This window comes from Schistocerca serialis, chromosome 5 (assembly GCF_023864345.2).
Source record: "Schistocerca serialis cubense isolate TAMUIC-IGC-003099 chromosome 5, iqSchSeri2.2, whole genome shotgun sequence".
Taxonomy (NCBI): Eukaryota; Metazoa; Arthropoda; class Insecta; order Orthoptera; family Acrididae; genus Schistocerca; species Schistocerca serialis.
Genome location: NC_064642.1, coordinates 386,958,980 through 386,976,592, shown reverse-complemented (window position 1 = coordinate 386,976,592; position 17,613 = coordinate 386,958,980). Strand labels below are relative to the sequence as shown.

The following is a 17,613-nucleotide window of genomic DNA, read 5'->3' as shown; positions in this document are numbered from 1 at the left end:
CTGATGTGAGAACTATGTCTCATTATGTTTTGAACAGGGTCTTCTGCTCAGTTCATTCTTTGCTGGTAACATCCTATTTCTTTTCTGAGAAAGTAACATAAATTCATCAAACTCATTGTACATTTCTGGTTTTTCATTTTTGTTTCTTCAGTGGTTCACTATTTGTTCTTGTTGTAATACTTTACATTTGCACCTCCCCAGTTTTCTTCCTTCTTTGAGCATCTCTCCAGTTTTCTTCCTTCTTTGATAACTAACAATATGAAACCATATTTTTTTACAAATATTGTATTAATACATAGGTTAGCTGTAAGTTTCATTTAATGAATCCAAAGAGCTTGTTCTACATATTACTTTTTGTGCTTCAGAGACCAGAGGCCTTTGATACACTTATTGCTGGTGTTGAAAGGGCAATGACACATGCCATAGAGGAAGAAGAGAAAATTCCTATTGATTTAGTTACTAATTTTGATGAAGTTGTGGCTGATATAAAGGCTAAATTACAAAATCTGAAGGAAAATCCTTTACGCAATGAGAAACCAATCATATACCACTTGGATGTAGGTTAGTATTAATGAATGCAGTTAAGCTTTCATACTGTAGCTTGTGAATGTTATAATATTTGCATATAGTCTCTTTACAGTCAATAACAAATATTCATCTTAAAAAAATGTTTGTTTTCAGGTGCTATGTATCCAAACATAATTTTAACTAATAGGCTGCAGCCATCTGCAATGGTAGATGAAGTCACTTGTGCCGCATGTGATTTTAATCGTCCAGGAGCCTTATGCCAACGTAAAATGGCATGGATGTGGCGTGGAGAATATAGTAAGTGTTACAGTGTTGTACCTTTCTGTATTACCAAAATTTGTCCCTTTTGCTGCTCTTTCAACTCAGTGTTTTTATTCTATAGAATTCTGATTTTTCTCATTAATTTTCACCTTGGTAACACTATTTTATATATAAGTACCTCCTGTGTCAGTAGGGTAATGAAAAGTTGTAGCAGAATGTAAATAATTTAGGAGTATGGGTAACAATTATTGAATAGGAGGGGTGTGGAATTGTTGACAAGCACATAAAAAAGACTGAGCCATTTGAATACACAATGTCGTGACTGCAGTTCTGGAGGTTGACTGGGATGAAGAGTTGTGTTAGGTGGAGAGGGCAAGGAGAGAAAGGTTGTAGTGAGGAGAAGAGAGACTTCGAGAAGGGTGGCTGTTGGCTTGGAGGGAGGCAGCTGGTGTACAGAATAGGTCAGGGCCACTCTCTGGTGCTCCTTTGCTTGCCTGCAAGTAGGTGCGAGGAGTGTATGCTACCCACCAGACAGTCGTGTTGCGTGCATTCTGCACATGTGAGAGCCACGTGGCCACCCGCACCAATGGGCTCTTGACAGGACAGTACAATCGTGTAGACGTCAGCCCAGTTGCCCAACTGCCCACCTGTCAGCTGTTTGCCCATGGGCACTTGGCTGCCCATGGATGGGCACTTCATTTGGAACAGCATGGCGTGGAGTCTTGCACTTCACTGATAAGCATATTTTAAAAATCCGATATACGTATTGTAAGTTCTCCACAGAACAACAAAGAGATAAAAAGTCATAAACTGTCTTTGTAGATGTTTCTTGCTCCTCACTTCTCCCAGTCTTTACCAAATCACTAGCATTTGCACACAAGTTGACCATATTCCTCTCTAAACACACCTGCTGGGCCAAATAGTGCCTGATAGTAATCCATTCAGATGGCTGCTCAGTAATGTGATCTGGACAGTGTTCAGCCAGCTGGCCTTCTGTGAAGAGTGTGACATTTGAGAATGAGTGAATTGGATCAACAATCCAATCCACTGTGCAACTGTTGCATTTGTGCTAAAGTCTTTAGGACAGCTTATAAGGTAGCTCATTCCCTGATGAAGTGACGAATGTCACTCTACAATCAGGGACACAACAGAGATTGGAGTGCAGTTGGTTTTAGAGCTACACCTTTTTTAGATTGAAGTGAGCTGGTAAGTATACCTGCTTAAAGGAAGTCTCTCTAACAGAGGAATCACCTTCAGGGGAGGTCAGGTATCCAATTACAGAAGGAATTGGCATATTTCATCAAAATATAAGAGGTGTTAGAGATAAACTTAGTGAACTTCTTATAGATGTTTACTCTGACATTATAGGTATATTGGAACACCACTTAAATAATTTGACAATTCAGAGGCTTCCTTTAGCAGGATACAGAGTAGGTGGCTGTTTTTCAAGGAGTTCCTTGCGGAGTAGAGGAGTGGCCATGAACGTAAAAAACAGACACCATTAGTGACCTGCAGCCGTCTAGAACGAAATTAGAATTATATTAATACCGTCAGCTGCTGACGGGCATTGTTATACCGTATATCAACGGGGACAGGTGGAAATGTGTGCCCTGACCGGGACTCGAACCAGGGATTTCCTGCTTACATGGCAGACGCTCTATCCATCTGAGCCACTGAGGGCACAGAGCATAGTGTGACTGCAGGGACTATCTCACACACGCCTCCCGCGAGACCCACATTCTCCCCTTCTATGTCCGCACACTGCATTCGTAGTGTCCCACCCCAACACACTCATTACTCATGGAAGACATTCTTACCAAGTCCCGTTAGAGTTTGAGGAATATGTGTGCATCCGCACAGAAGAAGGAGGTCGTTGCCGGTATTGCCAGAACTATTGCTTATATGGATATGGTGTCTGTTCTTTCGGACATGTCTGAGTAATGGGTGTGTTGGGGTGGGACACTACGAATGTAGTGTGTGTACATAGAAGGGGAGAATGTGGGTCTCGCGGGAGGTGTGTGTGAGATAGTCCCTGCAGTCGCACTATGCTCTGTGCCCTCAGTGGCTCAGATGGCTAGAGTGTCTGCCATGTAAGCAGGAGATCCTGGGTTCGAGTCCCAGTCTTAGCACACATTTTTCACCTGTCCCCGGGGATATATATCAATGCCCGTCAGCAGCTGACGGTATTAATATAATTCTAATTTCGTATTCCATTTGAGTCTGTAGATGTACCACAGCACTGCACTGAACAGATATTTGAATGTTGTGAATTTGGTGAAACTGAACTTCTAATTCTTGTTATTTACAGGTCCCCTAACTCTGACTTCAGAGCATTTCTGCTCAAGCTAGAGAGCGTTCTTGGTCCACTTTATAGGAAGTATAAAAAATTAATTATATGTGGTGACTTCAATATTAATATTGTATATGATTGTGCAAGAAAAATGATGTTGGTAGATCTCCTGAACTTCTGTGATCTGATGCAGATTGTGTTTTTTCCAACTAGGGTGCAGGGGAACAGTAGCACAGCCATAGACAATAATTTTATTCATTCTTCATTACTGGCTGGGCATTCTGTTAGTAAAAGGCCTTTCAGACCATGAAGCACATATTTTAACACTAAAAGGCTTTTGTACTCAAATCAAGTGTCACATGTAATTACAAACTATGTAGCAAAGCTAATCCAGAGGTAGTAGAGTGTTTTTTAAACCTCATTAAGAAACAAGAGTGGTGCCAATAACATAGATGACAAATATAATGCTTTCAGAATGAGATTTTCACTCTGCAGCGGAGTGTGCGCTGATATGAAACTTCCTGGCAGATTAAAACTGTGTGCCTGGCCGAGACTCGAACTCGGGACCTGTCTTGGTTGGGCACACAGTTTTAATCTGCCAGGAAGTTTCATATCTGCGCACACTCCGCTGCAGAGTGAAAATCTCATTCTGGAAACATCCCCCAGGCTGTGGCTAAGCCATGTCTCCGCAATATCCTTTCTTTCAGGAGTGCTAGTTCTGCAAGGTTCGCAGGAGAGCTTCTGTAAAGTTTGGAAGGTAGGAGACGAGGTACTGGCAGAAGTAGAGCTGTGAGTACCGGGCGTGAGTCGTGCTTTGGTAGCTCAGATGGTAGAGCACTTGCCCGCAAAAGGCAAAGGTCCCGAGTTCGAGTCTCGGTCGGGCACACAGTTTTAATCTGCCAGGAAGTTTCATAATGCTTTCCTTTAGAACATTCTAAATGGGGTACTAGCAGTAAAAGGCAGCCTGGGTGTTGACTTGCGTGTTAAGGATATCATATAGAACAAAGTGGGAATTACATCAAAATATTTGAAGTAGTCACAATCAAGCTACAGTAGCCCATTACAAATATTATTGTAAGGTGTTTAAGAATGTTATTAGGAAGACAAAGAGTATTTGGCACATAAATAGAATAGCTAATTCAGAGGATGAAATTAAAACCATATGGTCAGTTGTGAAGGAAATGCCTGGTCAGCAGCACAAGGTCAACGATATAGTCAGTTTATAGTAAAAATATTTCTGTTACTGATAAGTCAGATATATGTACAGTATTTAAGAATAATTTTCTGGGCATTGCTGGTGAATTAAATAAAAACTTGGTTTCTACAGGGAATCATATAACTCTCTTGGAAAATGCCTTTCTGAGATTGGTTTCTGAAATACTCCTCTGTGATACTGACAAGGGGGCGATTGAGTCAATAATTAAATCCTTGAAAATTAAAGCCCCTCATGGGTATGATGGAGTGCCTAGCAGAATATTAAAGTACTGTGCTGCACATGTTAGCCCTGTACTTAGCCATATTTGTAATCTTTCCTTTAGAAATGGTCAGTTTCCTGAATGATTAAAGTACTCAGTAGTAAAGCCGCTTTATAAAAAGGGAGAAAGGGATAATGTAGACTATTTTAGACCTATTTCTATGCCATCAATGTTTGCTAAAGTAATTGAAAAGACTGTGTATGTAAGGATAATTGATCATTTTATATCGGATATTTCCTATCAAATGTACAGTTCGGCTTTAGAAGTCATTTAACAACTGAAAATGCTGTATTATCTTTTCTTTGTGAAGTACTGGATGGATTAAACAAAAGGTTTCGAACATTAGGCATATTTTTTTTTTTATTTAACTAAGGCGTTTGATGTGTTGATGATAAACTATTGTTCCAGAAGTTGGACGATTGTGGAATACAGGGAGTAGCCCACAATTGGTTCACCTCTTACTTTAACAACAGAAAGCAAAAGGTCATTATTCACATTGTTAAGAATGGCTGTGATGTGGGGTCTGAGTGGGGTGTGGTCAAATGGGGGGTGCCTCAGGGATCAGTGTTGGGGCCACTCCTGTTCCTTATTTGTATAAATGATATGCCTTATAGTATTACAGGTAATTCTAAAATATTTCTGTTTGCTGATGTCACTAGCTTGGTAGTAAAGGATGTTGTGTGCAACATTGGCTTGGTTTCAAATAGTGCAGTTCATTACATATGTTCATGGCTTGCAGAAAATAAACCATCTCAAAATCACAGAATGACTCAGTTTTTACAATTTCTAACAGACAATTAAAAAAACTGACATTTTAATTTCACAGAATTGGCATATGATTAGTGAAACTGAACAGTTCAAATTTCTAGGTGTTCAGATAGATAGGAAGCTGTTGTGGAAAGCCCACATTTATGATCTTGTTCAAAGACTTAATGCTGCCATTTTTAATATTCGAACAGTACATAAAGTAAGCAATCATTCGACATGGAAATTAGTCTACTATGCTTATTTTCATTCACTTACATCATATGGTATTATATTTTGGGGTAACTTTTACCATTCTCAAAGGATATTTTTGGCTTAGAAATGGGCAGTTTGGGCAATAAGTAGTGTAAGTTCACAAACCTCTTGTTGACCCCTATTCACTAGTATGGGTACCCTGACATTGGCCTCTCAATATATGTATTCTTTACTGTTGTTTCTTGTTAACAATATCAGCTTATTCTCAAGAACTAGCAGCTTTCACTCAGTTAATACTAGGCAGAAATCCAGTCTGCGTTTGGATTGCACTTCCTTAACTTTTGTCCAGAAAGGAATGCAGTATACTGCTGCATCCATTTTCAGTAAGCTACCACAAGAATTCAAAAATCTGAACAGTAATCCACGCGTTTTTAAATTGAAACTGGAGAATTTTCTTGTGGGTCACTTCTTCTACTCTGTTGATGAGTTCCTTGAAAAATTAATCTGATTCTTGTGTTATATTGTTGATTTCACTTACTTAAACTTATGACTTGACTTATTTTGGGTTTAAACATTACTTTTATGTTGTAATTTCTTGTACTGACACTTTCCATGACCTTGTAGATTTTCTCCTCAATTTTGTCCTACGGAACTAGATGTGTAATTAAAAAAAAAAAAGATATTATCACATTTACAGTACATTCAAATGTTAGTGTGGAGTGTGCCGAAGTAGATGACGTTATAGCATAGAAAAAGGACACCTTGGAGTCTTTCCCAACATGAAGAGCAATAACAAGCATGGCGATATTCTGAATGTGCATTTAGATAAGATGGAAGAACACATTTATGCAAGCTATCTCTTTCTCTTTTCAGCCAAAGAGCTTGGAGATGCATATCGAATTTCAGTTGGAGCCCATATTCAGTGGGTTTTGTAACTTATGCCCTATGAATGTATTCCGTTTCAAAGCAGTAGTACATTCAGGATCTCCTGAAAACTCATAATTTTTCGTACAATTTATGGTATTAAAATGGCAGGAAATGACATATTGGTAGTTAAAGAAGCTCCGTATTAATACTTGTCTGCTATGAAAGTATGTTATTTCAAGCTGTCAGCACATTGAAGATCCATCAAAAATGCGTTCTCTTAGTACAATTTATTATAAATAAATGTCAATTAATAACTTATTAGAGATTAAAGGCTTCAAGAGATGATAAAAAAGGCAAGCTGTACTAGCATGTTCTGAAAGTTCGGTGATGCATAATGAATAGACTCACAGAAGTATAGAGCATTGTGTGACTTGTATAGCTGGTTTGCACATCACTAAATGCTTTCTTCTTTTCTGTTGCCGGCAATTGCTTCTAAAATTCAATTATTTCCAGCATTTGTTGCTATTCTTATTTGTGCAATCCATAGAAACTGTCAGAAGGTGACCTCTAAAACTGTCAGAACGTGATCTCTGGAATTGTTAAAATGAGACCTCTAATTTGATGAGACAAAGGCTTTTCAATTACACGACTTTAAGTAGAATGAAATAATCCCATCTCAGTAACAATCCTGAAACTGTAGAGACCCGAACTCCCCATCATGTCCCTTCTCGTGGAGAAGTTAGTCTTATGAAAGATCTCTAGATAGTTCTATTAGAACTGGGAGAAGCCTCTAGATTGTTCCATGTGTAGCCTGTGCTGCTAATAACTGTTCAAATTGTAAGAGTTTACCAATTATCTTCAAAAAGTAACTGGTTGTGTCTACATTCTGAAAGTTTGTTAATGAAAAGTTTGTTGAAGCCCAGATCATGATGTAAATAAAGTATGTGCTGTGATTATTTCAGTGCCAGCATCACGTAGCGAATTTCAGCGCATCAGGCAGCAGTTGGAGACAGAAAAATTCCCTCCCCTGGTGCCAGGTGGTCCCCACCGTGCATTTCATCAGTTATCTCGTGAAGACCAAGCAGCACATGAAAAAAAACGACTCACTGAATATTGCCGAAAAGCTTATAAGAAAATTCATGTTACAAGGACTGAAGAAAGACTCACCACAATTTGTCAAAAGGAGAATAGTTTCTATGTTGACACTGTTAGAGCATTCCGAGATCGTCGCTATGAATACAAGGGTCTTTCAAAGGTGAGAATAGGTAACTTGCTATGAAAAAATAAAAGGAATGCTCTCTTACTGTAAAGGCGGATGGATTAGAATGGATTTGTGAATTTTGAATTGAATGTTGTGTCCTAATTTTACAAATCTGAATGATTCTGCATTGTCGTAAACATTCATGTGAGATTTATTGATAAAAAAACCTCTATAACACTATAACTTAGAAAATAGAAAACAGACAAGACACAATTTATAAAAGTAGTGCTTGAAGCAAAAGGTTTATTCATAATAGGCTAAACCTGAAATAAAGTTTATTCTTGTATTTTCTTCCTGCACTACTCATTAGAGTTCTTCAACATGAAGAAAAAGCAAAGAAATGAAAAGGTCCATGGCTAAAAATAAAAATAGGAGATTAATAACACTGGTCAACAAAATTTAAGTTTTTTTTAATGTTAAAGGGCATGTAATTGGTGATTCTTACTGAGTTTCTTGTGCTGATTTCAAATCTTTTTACATAATTACTTTTCAGTCATCCACAGATTCTGAGTAATCTTATCAATAACATCTCTGACAATTGAAGCAATCAGAATAGAAGTGGAGCAAGTCCAAAGAAAGCATTTCTGAGATATTGGAGGTAAAGATATATATTGGAAAAAATTGGCATAAACTTTACAAACATAAATTTATTTTATTTTGAAACAGACAATTGTACTTCACTTGTTCTTTGAAAAATGGAGTACGGAGAAAAAACATTGGCGGCTGCAACTATGTCTGAAACGGAAAATATGGACGTGCTTCAGTAGTCTCCAGAAAATAATTCCATTCAAAGTTGTACACAATATCTCAGTTTCATGTTTAGTATTTCCAAATCTGTTCTTCTATTGACTGCATTTACCTATGTATTCACACATAGAACAGTTCATTATTGTCTTCAGTCTCAGCGTCATTTTCACCAAACCGTGTTTGATATGTTTTGAAATGCAAGGAACATGTTTGAAGAGTGTAGTAGTTACAGAATGCCGCAGAGTAACTGTTGGCGTGGCTAGGAAAAGTTCTCAGCTCTCCTCAGACCAATTTTCATCACCATCTCAGTAGCCAGACGGTAGCCACAGCACATGCTTCGACAACACATGGGACACTTGCAGCTTATGTTGTCAGCTGCTGTATTGGTGACAAACACATGAGTGTGTCAGCTGTTCAGCCCAGTACTTTCCTGGATAACATCTATGAGAGGCATTGTCTGTTGCTTGTCATAGGCCGACAAGAACAAATTTTAATTAGTAAAGTGATGACAGTTTGTGATTTTAACACAACACACAACATTCATCATAGATGATGGTTTTCTTATCAGTTGATGATGGTTTTTTATCAATTGAGGAGCACTGAGAACTTTGCCTAGCTACACCAACAGTTACTCTGCAGCATTCTGTAATTACTCCCCACACTATACGACATAACATTTATATACACCAGAAGATGCAACTTAAAAGTTGTGAAACTGGTTGTGTGGGTCTATAACTGACGCTATACAGCTGCAGTGGAATGTTGGACTTTTCATTCAGTTTTATATTTAATAATTTTAGTATCTGTATTAGAAAAATGTTTGCTGTGTGAATTGTCAATCAGCCATGTATAACTATTTTAGCTGTGGTAGCCCCAGTTTTAAAATGACTATGTGTAGTTAATCCTTCCATAAAATCTGGGCACCTCTGTTGTTGTAATTCACTGATATCATCAACACTTCTAAAATTTTCGGTCACAATTTTGCCGTTTAGTGGAGTTGGTATGGGAAGGCGTGGTCCAGGAGGTGCTGGTCGATGGCTGATTCTAAAGATGGATATTTAACAAATGAACTAATGCCAGATGTATTTGTCAAGCAGGAGTGGCAGTCTGTTACATAACCCTTAGGTTCCTGCCATATCATAGAACTGCAAAAGGTATATGAAGGGATCCTATTAACCAGTCAGTTAATCATGTCACACATTTGGCACAACAGGTTTGTGAAGCCCAAAAGTTATTCTGGTCTGTTTTACTGTCAAAATAATGTTGGTAAATTATTTTAATTTTAGGAGTCAGATTTTGCCTCTACGCTTTTCAATTTAATTCGCCACAAGCATAACAAAAATTGTTTTTGACATTTACACATTAGTGAGACATGTTCCTCCTCCTGAAACACAGTGCTTAAGAAAACACACTATCATCTAATGCTACACTTGTCAGTTCATAGCTGAATAACACACAGGATTAGCTCCTCTTACTAAATAAAGCTTCTACTCCTCTGGCAACTAAGCAGGACACCTTCAATATGTAATATATCTTCTTCTTTATTGTTTTTTGGAACAAGCCTTGACCTGGGTAGGGAAAAGCCAATATTATGAGGAAAAGTTCATTGCTGAACATTGTTATCATTCCTGAATTCACAGGCAACATTTGCCTCAAACAAATATGCGAGTTGTTGACCCAGTTGAATAAAATTATATTCTTTTAGTTACTGGATTTTGCACCTCATCTTAATAAACATTTTTAAAGGTTAATGTTACAAAAAACTGGTGGGCAATGGAACATTTCTGCCCTCATTTTTGGATTTGGCAGCGCAGATACATAACAATCAGCTGAAATTATTTATTTAACATATTCATTGTTGACCAGTGTTATGGACATGAAAGAAGCAAAAGAGAATTTTGTTATAAAAATACTAGAGTAGTTGTCTGATAGTATTGAAAATACTGATGCTCTTTGCTGCAGGCAAAAATAAATAAATATTTAAAATAAAATGAAGAGGTTAAAGCTTAGTACCATGCAAGTACCAAGGACAGTGAGTTGGGAAGGTAAAGTTATAGGTTTCTAAAACAAGCAATAATATTGCATGTAGTAAAAACCAGAAAATAAAATGGAAAACATATGTATTGGTAATATAAACACAATAGATGGTAGATAAATGAGGTAACTTTTTACTTAGAACATCACTTACTATACTCAATTAGCAGTTACAGCTTAAATTTACACGAGTTATATTCTTCCATAATCTACACATTTGTGTACAGGAATAGATATACAAAGAGACATGTGTCTTTATTTCAACAATACTCAGTTAGATCTGTGAAATTCTCGAAAATTATGTACATTTCATCAAGAATGTTTTCACAGTGCTTTACAAACCCATTCATTCCATTCTTTTCTGTATTGCAACTTACCGCCCAGAACTTCCTTCATGTCTGTCTTCAGTCAGTAGTAGTATTTCCTCTGCTTTCTTCCACATTGCTCCTGTATTCCCATTTCTGGTGCTTTTGTCTTCCTCCTCTTTGTTCCCTTTTTTCCTCTCTCTCTTTCACTTCTTTGATATGACAGAACGATTTATTTTGCTCCGTTACCAGTTTCTCTTTTTGTTGGTGTTATGCATATTTTCACACACTTTGCTACAATCAGTATCTCCTCAAAATAATTGCACAATTAGAAGTGTTACAAATTGTAGTAGTAGTAGTAGCAGCGCACCCACACACACACACACACACGACCACTGTCTCTGGTTGTTGAGACCAGACTGCGAGCAGCAGTACATGATGGGAGAAGCAACTGGGTGGTGGGGTAAGGAGGAGCCTGGGACAGGGAGGTGGAGGAATAGCTGGGTAGGGTTGGGGGATGGTAAAGTGCTTCTTGTGAGAGCATACAGGGACGAAGTGGGGAGAGGGTAAGGCAGATAGGTGCAGTTGGGAGGCTAGATGGAGAGCAGAGGGGGTGGGGTATAATGGAAAAGGAGCTAAATAAAAAGACTGTGGTGTGGTGGTGGAATAGAGGGCTGTGTAGTGCTGGAATGGGAACAGGGAAGGGGCTGGGTGGGTGACAATGACTAATGAAGGTTGAGGCCAAGAGCAGTGCAGGAACATACACTCCTGGAAATTGAAATAAGAACACCGTGAATTCATTGTCCCAGGAAGGGGAAACTTTATTGACACATTCCTGGGGTCAGATACATCGCATGATCACACTGGCAGAACCACAGGCACATAGACACAGGCAACAGAGCATGCACAATGTCGGCACTAGTACAGTGTATATCCACCTTTCGCAGCAATGCAGGCTGCTATTCTCCCATGGAGACGATCGTAGAGATGCTGGATGTAGTCCTGTGGAACGGCTTGCCACGCCATTTCCACCTGGCGCCTCAGTTGGACCAGCGTTCGTGCTGGACGTGCAGACCGCGTGAGACGACGCTTCATCCAGTCCCAAACATGCTCAATGGGGGACAGATCCGGAGATCTTGCTGGCCAGGGTAGTTGACTTACGCCTTCTAGAGCACGTTGGGTGGCACGGGATACATGCGGACGTGCATTGTCCTGTTGGAACAGCAAGTTCCCTTGCCGGTCTAGGAATGGTAGAACGATGGGTTCGATGACGGTTTGGATGTACCGTGCACTATTCAGTGTCCCCTCGACGATCACCAGTGGTGTACGGCCAGTGTAGGAGATCGCTCCCCACACCATGATGCCGGGTGTTGGCCCTGTGTGCCTCGGTCGTATGCAGTCCTGATTGTGCCGCTCACCTGCACGGCGCCAAACACGCGTACGACCATCATTGGCACCAAGGCAGAAGCGACTCTCATCGCTGAAGACGACACGTCTCCATTCGTCCCTCCATTCACGCCTGTCGCGACACCACTGGAGGCGGGCTGCACGATGTTGGGGCGTGAGCGGAAGGCGGCCTAACGGTGTGCGGGACCGTAGCCCAGCTTCATGGAGACAGTTGCGAATGGTCCTCGCCGATACCCCAGGAGCAACAGTGTCCCTAATTTGCTGGGAAGTGGCGGTGCGGTCCCCTACGGCACTGTGTGGGATCCTACGGTTTTGGCGTGCATCCGTGCGTCGCTGCGGTCCGGTCCCAGGTCGACGGGCACGTGCACCTTCCGCCGACCACTGGCGACAACATCGATGTACTGTGGAGACCTCACGCCCCACGTGTTGAGCAATTCGGTGGTACGTCCACCCGGCCTCCCGCATGCCCACTATACGCCCTCGCTCAAAGTCCGTCAACTGCACATACGGTTCACGTCCACGCTGTCGAGGCATGCTACCACTGTTAAAGACTGCGATGGAGCTCCGTATGCCACGGCAAACTGGCTGACACTGACGGCGGTGGTGCACAAATGCTGCGCAGCTAGCGCCATTCGACGGCCAACACCGCGGTTCCTGGTGTGTCCGCTGTGCCGTGCGTGTGATCATTGCTTGTACAGCCCTCTCGCAGTGTCCGGAGCAAGTATGGTGGGTCTGACACACCGGTGTCAATGTGTTCTTTTTTCCATTTCCAGGAGTGTTTGATATATTGCAGGGAGAGTTCCCACCTGTGAAATTCAGAAAAACTGGTTTTGGTGGGAAGGATCCAGTGAACCAATTATTAAAATGAAGAATGTTGTGTTTGGCAGCATGCCCAGCAACAGGGTGGCCCAGCTGTTTCTTGAACACAGTTTGTTGCTCATCATTCATGCAGACAGACAGCTTGTTGGTTGTCATGCCCACGTAGAATGCAGCACAGTGGTTGCAGCTTAGCTTGTACATCACATGACTGGTTTCACAGGTAGCTCTGCCTTTGATGGGTTAGGTAATGCTTTCAACTAGACTGGAGTAGGTGGTTGGTGGGAGGATGTGTGGGAAAGGTCTTGCACCTTAATGTGTTAGCCCCACAGAAGCATCAGTTCTCTCCAAAGGCCTGACCTTTTGCCCCACTCCCAAATTCAATCATGCAGGACTTGTTAAGGACCTTCTCTTCTTGTCCTGGTCCTTAATGTGAAACACTTTTCCGCCACCAACTCTACCAACCAGACTCAACCAAAGAATAATGTTTAATCCTACCTAACTCAGTTCACTCCTCCATCCAACCATGATCCACCCCCACTGTCCCCAAACAAACCCCGATTAAATTTGCAGAATTTCTTAAACTCGAACCTTGCCTCACCATCATTCCCCAAATCCCACAACAAGCAGGCTAATTTTACATCTGCATATAGAAACTCAATCCATCACCTAAAAACTGATTTCGACCTTATAATTCTACCTGCCAACAAACACTCCACCACTGTTGTTTTGAACCGCAAGGATTACCTGCCAAAATGACTCCGCCAGCTATCAGGTTCATCCACCTACAGACACTGCCCCAGTGACCAAATTACAGAAATTCAGCAGCATCTCCAGTCTGTCTTCAAAGCCTTAGGTCCACCAGTGAACCACTCCCTGGAGTGCGTCTCTCTCTTCATTACCACAGTTTGCACTCCTACCTTCTACATGCTTCCCAATGTCCATAAACCCAATCACCCAGAGTAACCAATTGTGACTAGTTACTGTGCCCCTACTGAGAGAATCTCTGCTCTTGCAGACCAACACCTTCATCCTACTACCCACAACCTACCCTCGTGAAGATACCAACCATTTTCTCCACTGACCCTCCACAGTTCCTGTTCTTTTACCACATCTGTCCTGCTCGTCATTGTTGATGCCATCTCCCTTTTCACTAACATCCATAATACCCATGGCCTTACCACTATTGTACGCTACATTTCCCAATGCCCAACAGATTCCAGACCTACAATCTCATTCCTAGTTGCCATGACCAACCATATCCTCACCCACTACTACTTCTCCTTTGAAGGCATCACCTACAAAGAAATCCACAGTACGGCTATGGGCACCCAGATGGCACCATCCTATTCCAACCTATTTGTGAGCCATCTAGAGGAATCCTTTCTAATCACTCAGAATCCCAAACCCCTCATCTGGTTCAGATTTATTGATGATACCTTCGTGATCTGGATTGAGGGTGAGGATACCCTAACCACATTCCTCCTGAACCTCAACACCTTGTCCCTCATCGCTTTACCTGGTCCTACTCTACCTTCCTCGACATTGACCTCCATCTCAAAGATGCCCACATCAATACCTTCATCCATATCAAACCTACCAACACCAGCAATCCCCCCTGTGGGTCCAGGATTTAGAATAGGCCCAAGGTATTCCTGCCTGTCATAAGAGGTGACTAAATGGAGTCTCTCACTTTTTGGCCTTATAAGTTCAGGTCACATTTTATGGTTGACCTGCCACATTCCACATTCTACAGAAGTGTGAGCCATATGGGGAAGGATGCCTTACGTGCCCTTAGATTCGATCTCCTGAACCTCTTCCCATGGCTTTGCATCACCACCTGTAGTTCAGTTATTTGGGCAAGGAGACTTTCTGGGGTATGTCATCTTCTTCGGCTGTCTCCTGTCCCCTTTCACCCCCCCCCCCCCTGATGATATTGGATTTTTCTGCGCCCAATTTCCGGCACGGTAGCCAGTTTGTTGTGGTGGGGCTGTCATGTACCCATTTGCTGGCAGCCCCTGACAACACAGGGACCGCATTGCTGATGCCTGAGCTGTAAACTCCCCACGTATGCTAAGGAGTAGATGCCTGTCTTCCGAGGGCATGAGGACTCCCAGCAACGTCAGGTGGCCTTTGCTGTGGCTGGGTGGTACCCGTGGGGAGAGCTCCTCATCGAAGTGGGTGGTATCAGGGTGGATGACCCACAATGAAGCAGACTAAGTCATCTCGTACTGGTGACCCTACGGTGCCAGCAGTCTTTAAGAAGGGCAAGATTGAGTTCAGTGCCGACAGATATGACCCTAAATCATTTCCCTCCCTCACTACACCATGCAGGGAATGTAGAGCTACAGAACGGAGAGGGCCATATTCGCCTTGGTTTTTTAGTCTGTAGCAGAACCGATGGGGTCTCTTTTCTACCAACGAAGCCGCAACTTTTCGTTGAACACCTTGAGGATAAGTTTGGAGAAATGACAACACTGTCCAAGATGCGAAACGGCGCAGTCTTGAATCAGACAGCATCCCCAGCCCAATCTTGAACATTACTCACCTGTGACAAGCTGGGTGATATTCCTGTTTCCGTCACTCCCCATAAAAGCCTCAACATGGTCCAGGGGATTATTTTCCATTGTGACCACCTCTTGCAGCCTGACAACGAGCTCCACACCAATTTAGAATGGCAGGGTGTTCATTTCATCTGGTGCGTTTACGGTGGCCCGAAAGACAACAGGGTTGCTACCGGTGCCTTCATCTTGGCCTATGAGGGTGATTCATTGCCTGAAAAGGTCAAGGTGATGGTTTACCGCTTGACATTAAACCATACATCCCTCCCCCTATGCAGTGCGTTAAGTGGTGGAAGTTTGGGTATGTCTTCCCGCTGCACTTCTTGCACCAAATGTCGAGACTGCAGACTTCCACTGCACCCAAATACTCCATGTGCACGACCTCCCACTTGCATCAACTGTGGAGAGCTGCACTCCCCCTGCTCGCCAGACTGGACAGTACTCCAAAAGGAGTATGTATGCAGTATGTACAGCAAACTGCATGCCATTAAGGAGACTATTTTATCACGGTCCGCGCGGCTTCCCCCGTCAGAGGTTCGAGTCCTCCCTCATGCATAGGTGTGTGTTCGTGTTGTCCTTAGCGTAATTTAGTTTAACTAGTGTGTAAGCTTAGGGACCGATGACCTCAGCAGTTTGGCCGCACTAAAAAAAGTTTAAAAAAATAGGAGACTACAGATGTGTGGAATTCCTCCATGCAGGCCTCTTGCAGGGACACACTAGTTCTCTACTGGCTCCGCATTGGCCATACATGGCCTACACATGGTTACCTCCTCCGTCGCGAGGACTCACCTCGGTGTCAGTGTGGCTCACATATGACTGTCGTCCACATCTTCTTGTATGCCCACTTTTAGCCACTCTGCTGTGGACTTTAAACATTCCCAGCACCATACCTTTGGTGTTGGGTGACCTTATCTCAACAGCAGATTTAGTTTTACGTTTTATTCGTAAGGGGAATTTTTATCGTACCATCTAAGGGTGGGCATTTAGCCTTCTCTCTGAGGTTGCCACCCTCCCTCTATTTTTAACTCTGTTGCATTTTCTTTGGATTTGTTTGTCTTGGTGATCGTTTTTTCCCTACATGTGTTCATCTCGCCTTGTGTTTTTGAGGTGGACATTTTAATGTGTTGGAGAGTGGCTGGCTCATCCTCTTTTATTATTGTGATCAACCAGCCCAGACCATCTGCTCTATGGTGCTAATACCTTTTTCTATATTTCCTTTTACTTTCTCAAACTTACTTTGGGTGTTTTTGTACCTTGAGCCTCACTTGCGTCAGGAAAAAGGGACTGACAACCGTGTAGTTTGGTCCCTATATACCCCAAACCAACCAACCAGCCAACCATGAGCAATACCTCCACTTCGACAGCTGCCACCCATTCCATTACCAAGAAGTCCCATCCATATAGCCTAGCCACCTGTGCTGGTCGCACCTGTAGTGACGATCAGCCCTTCTAGACATATACCATGGGTCTCACTGAGACTCTCCATCGAACCTCCCGACTGCACCTAGCTGCCCTACCCCCTCTCCACCTCGTCCCTGTCTGCTCCCACAAGCAGCACTTTACCATCTCCACTCCTACCCTGCTATCCCTCCACCCTGCCCCAGCCTCCTCCTTACCTCCAATACCTGGTTGCTTCTCCCATCCTGCGCTGCTGCTCGCAGTCTGGCCACAGCAGCCAGAGATTGTGGTTTTTGTGTGTGTGTGTGTGTGTGTGTGTGTGTGTGTGTGTGTGTGTGAGAGAGAGAGAGAGAGAGAGAGAGAGAGAGAGAGAGATCTATTTCTGAAGAAGGCCTTGTTGGCCGAATGCTTACTTTCTGACAGTATTTTTGTTGTGCCTGTCTGCAACTCAGCATCTCCATTCTGTGCTGGGTAGCAACTATCCTTCTCATAAAAAGCAGATGTTGATGTTTCAAAAGAAGAGTTCTGTGATGCATATTATTCAGTTATTAATTTCTATAGTTTGCCATCGCAAGACAATCAAACGTGATGACACTGCCAGAAAATCAATAGATATTGTTTCTTCTGTTATTCCCTGAATACAAGAATGTTTAATACTATAAAACACAACATCTGATACAACAAACATAGCAAGAGTTAACTC

The 17,613-nt window shown here is 42.2% G+C and overlaps 1 protein-coding gene across 1 annotated transcript in view; it reads left to right on the top strand.

Moving 5' to 3' along the window:
• Positions 1 to 17,613, top strand: part of LOC126481157 (DNA polymerase epsilon catalytic subunit 1) — a 319,986-nt gene that overhangs the window by 54,235 nt on the left and 248,138 nt on the right. Inside the window, exons 9-11 of the mRNA XM_050104726.1 lie at positions 366 to 561; positions 682 to 825; positions 7,344 to 7,636. Of these exons, the coding sequence (XP_049960683.1) occupies positions 366 to 561; positions 682 to 825; positions 7,344 to 7,636 (633 nt within the window). The remainder of the gene's footprint in view (positions 1 to 365; positions 562 to 681; positions 826 to 7,343; positions 7,637 to 17,613) is intronic.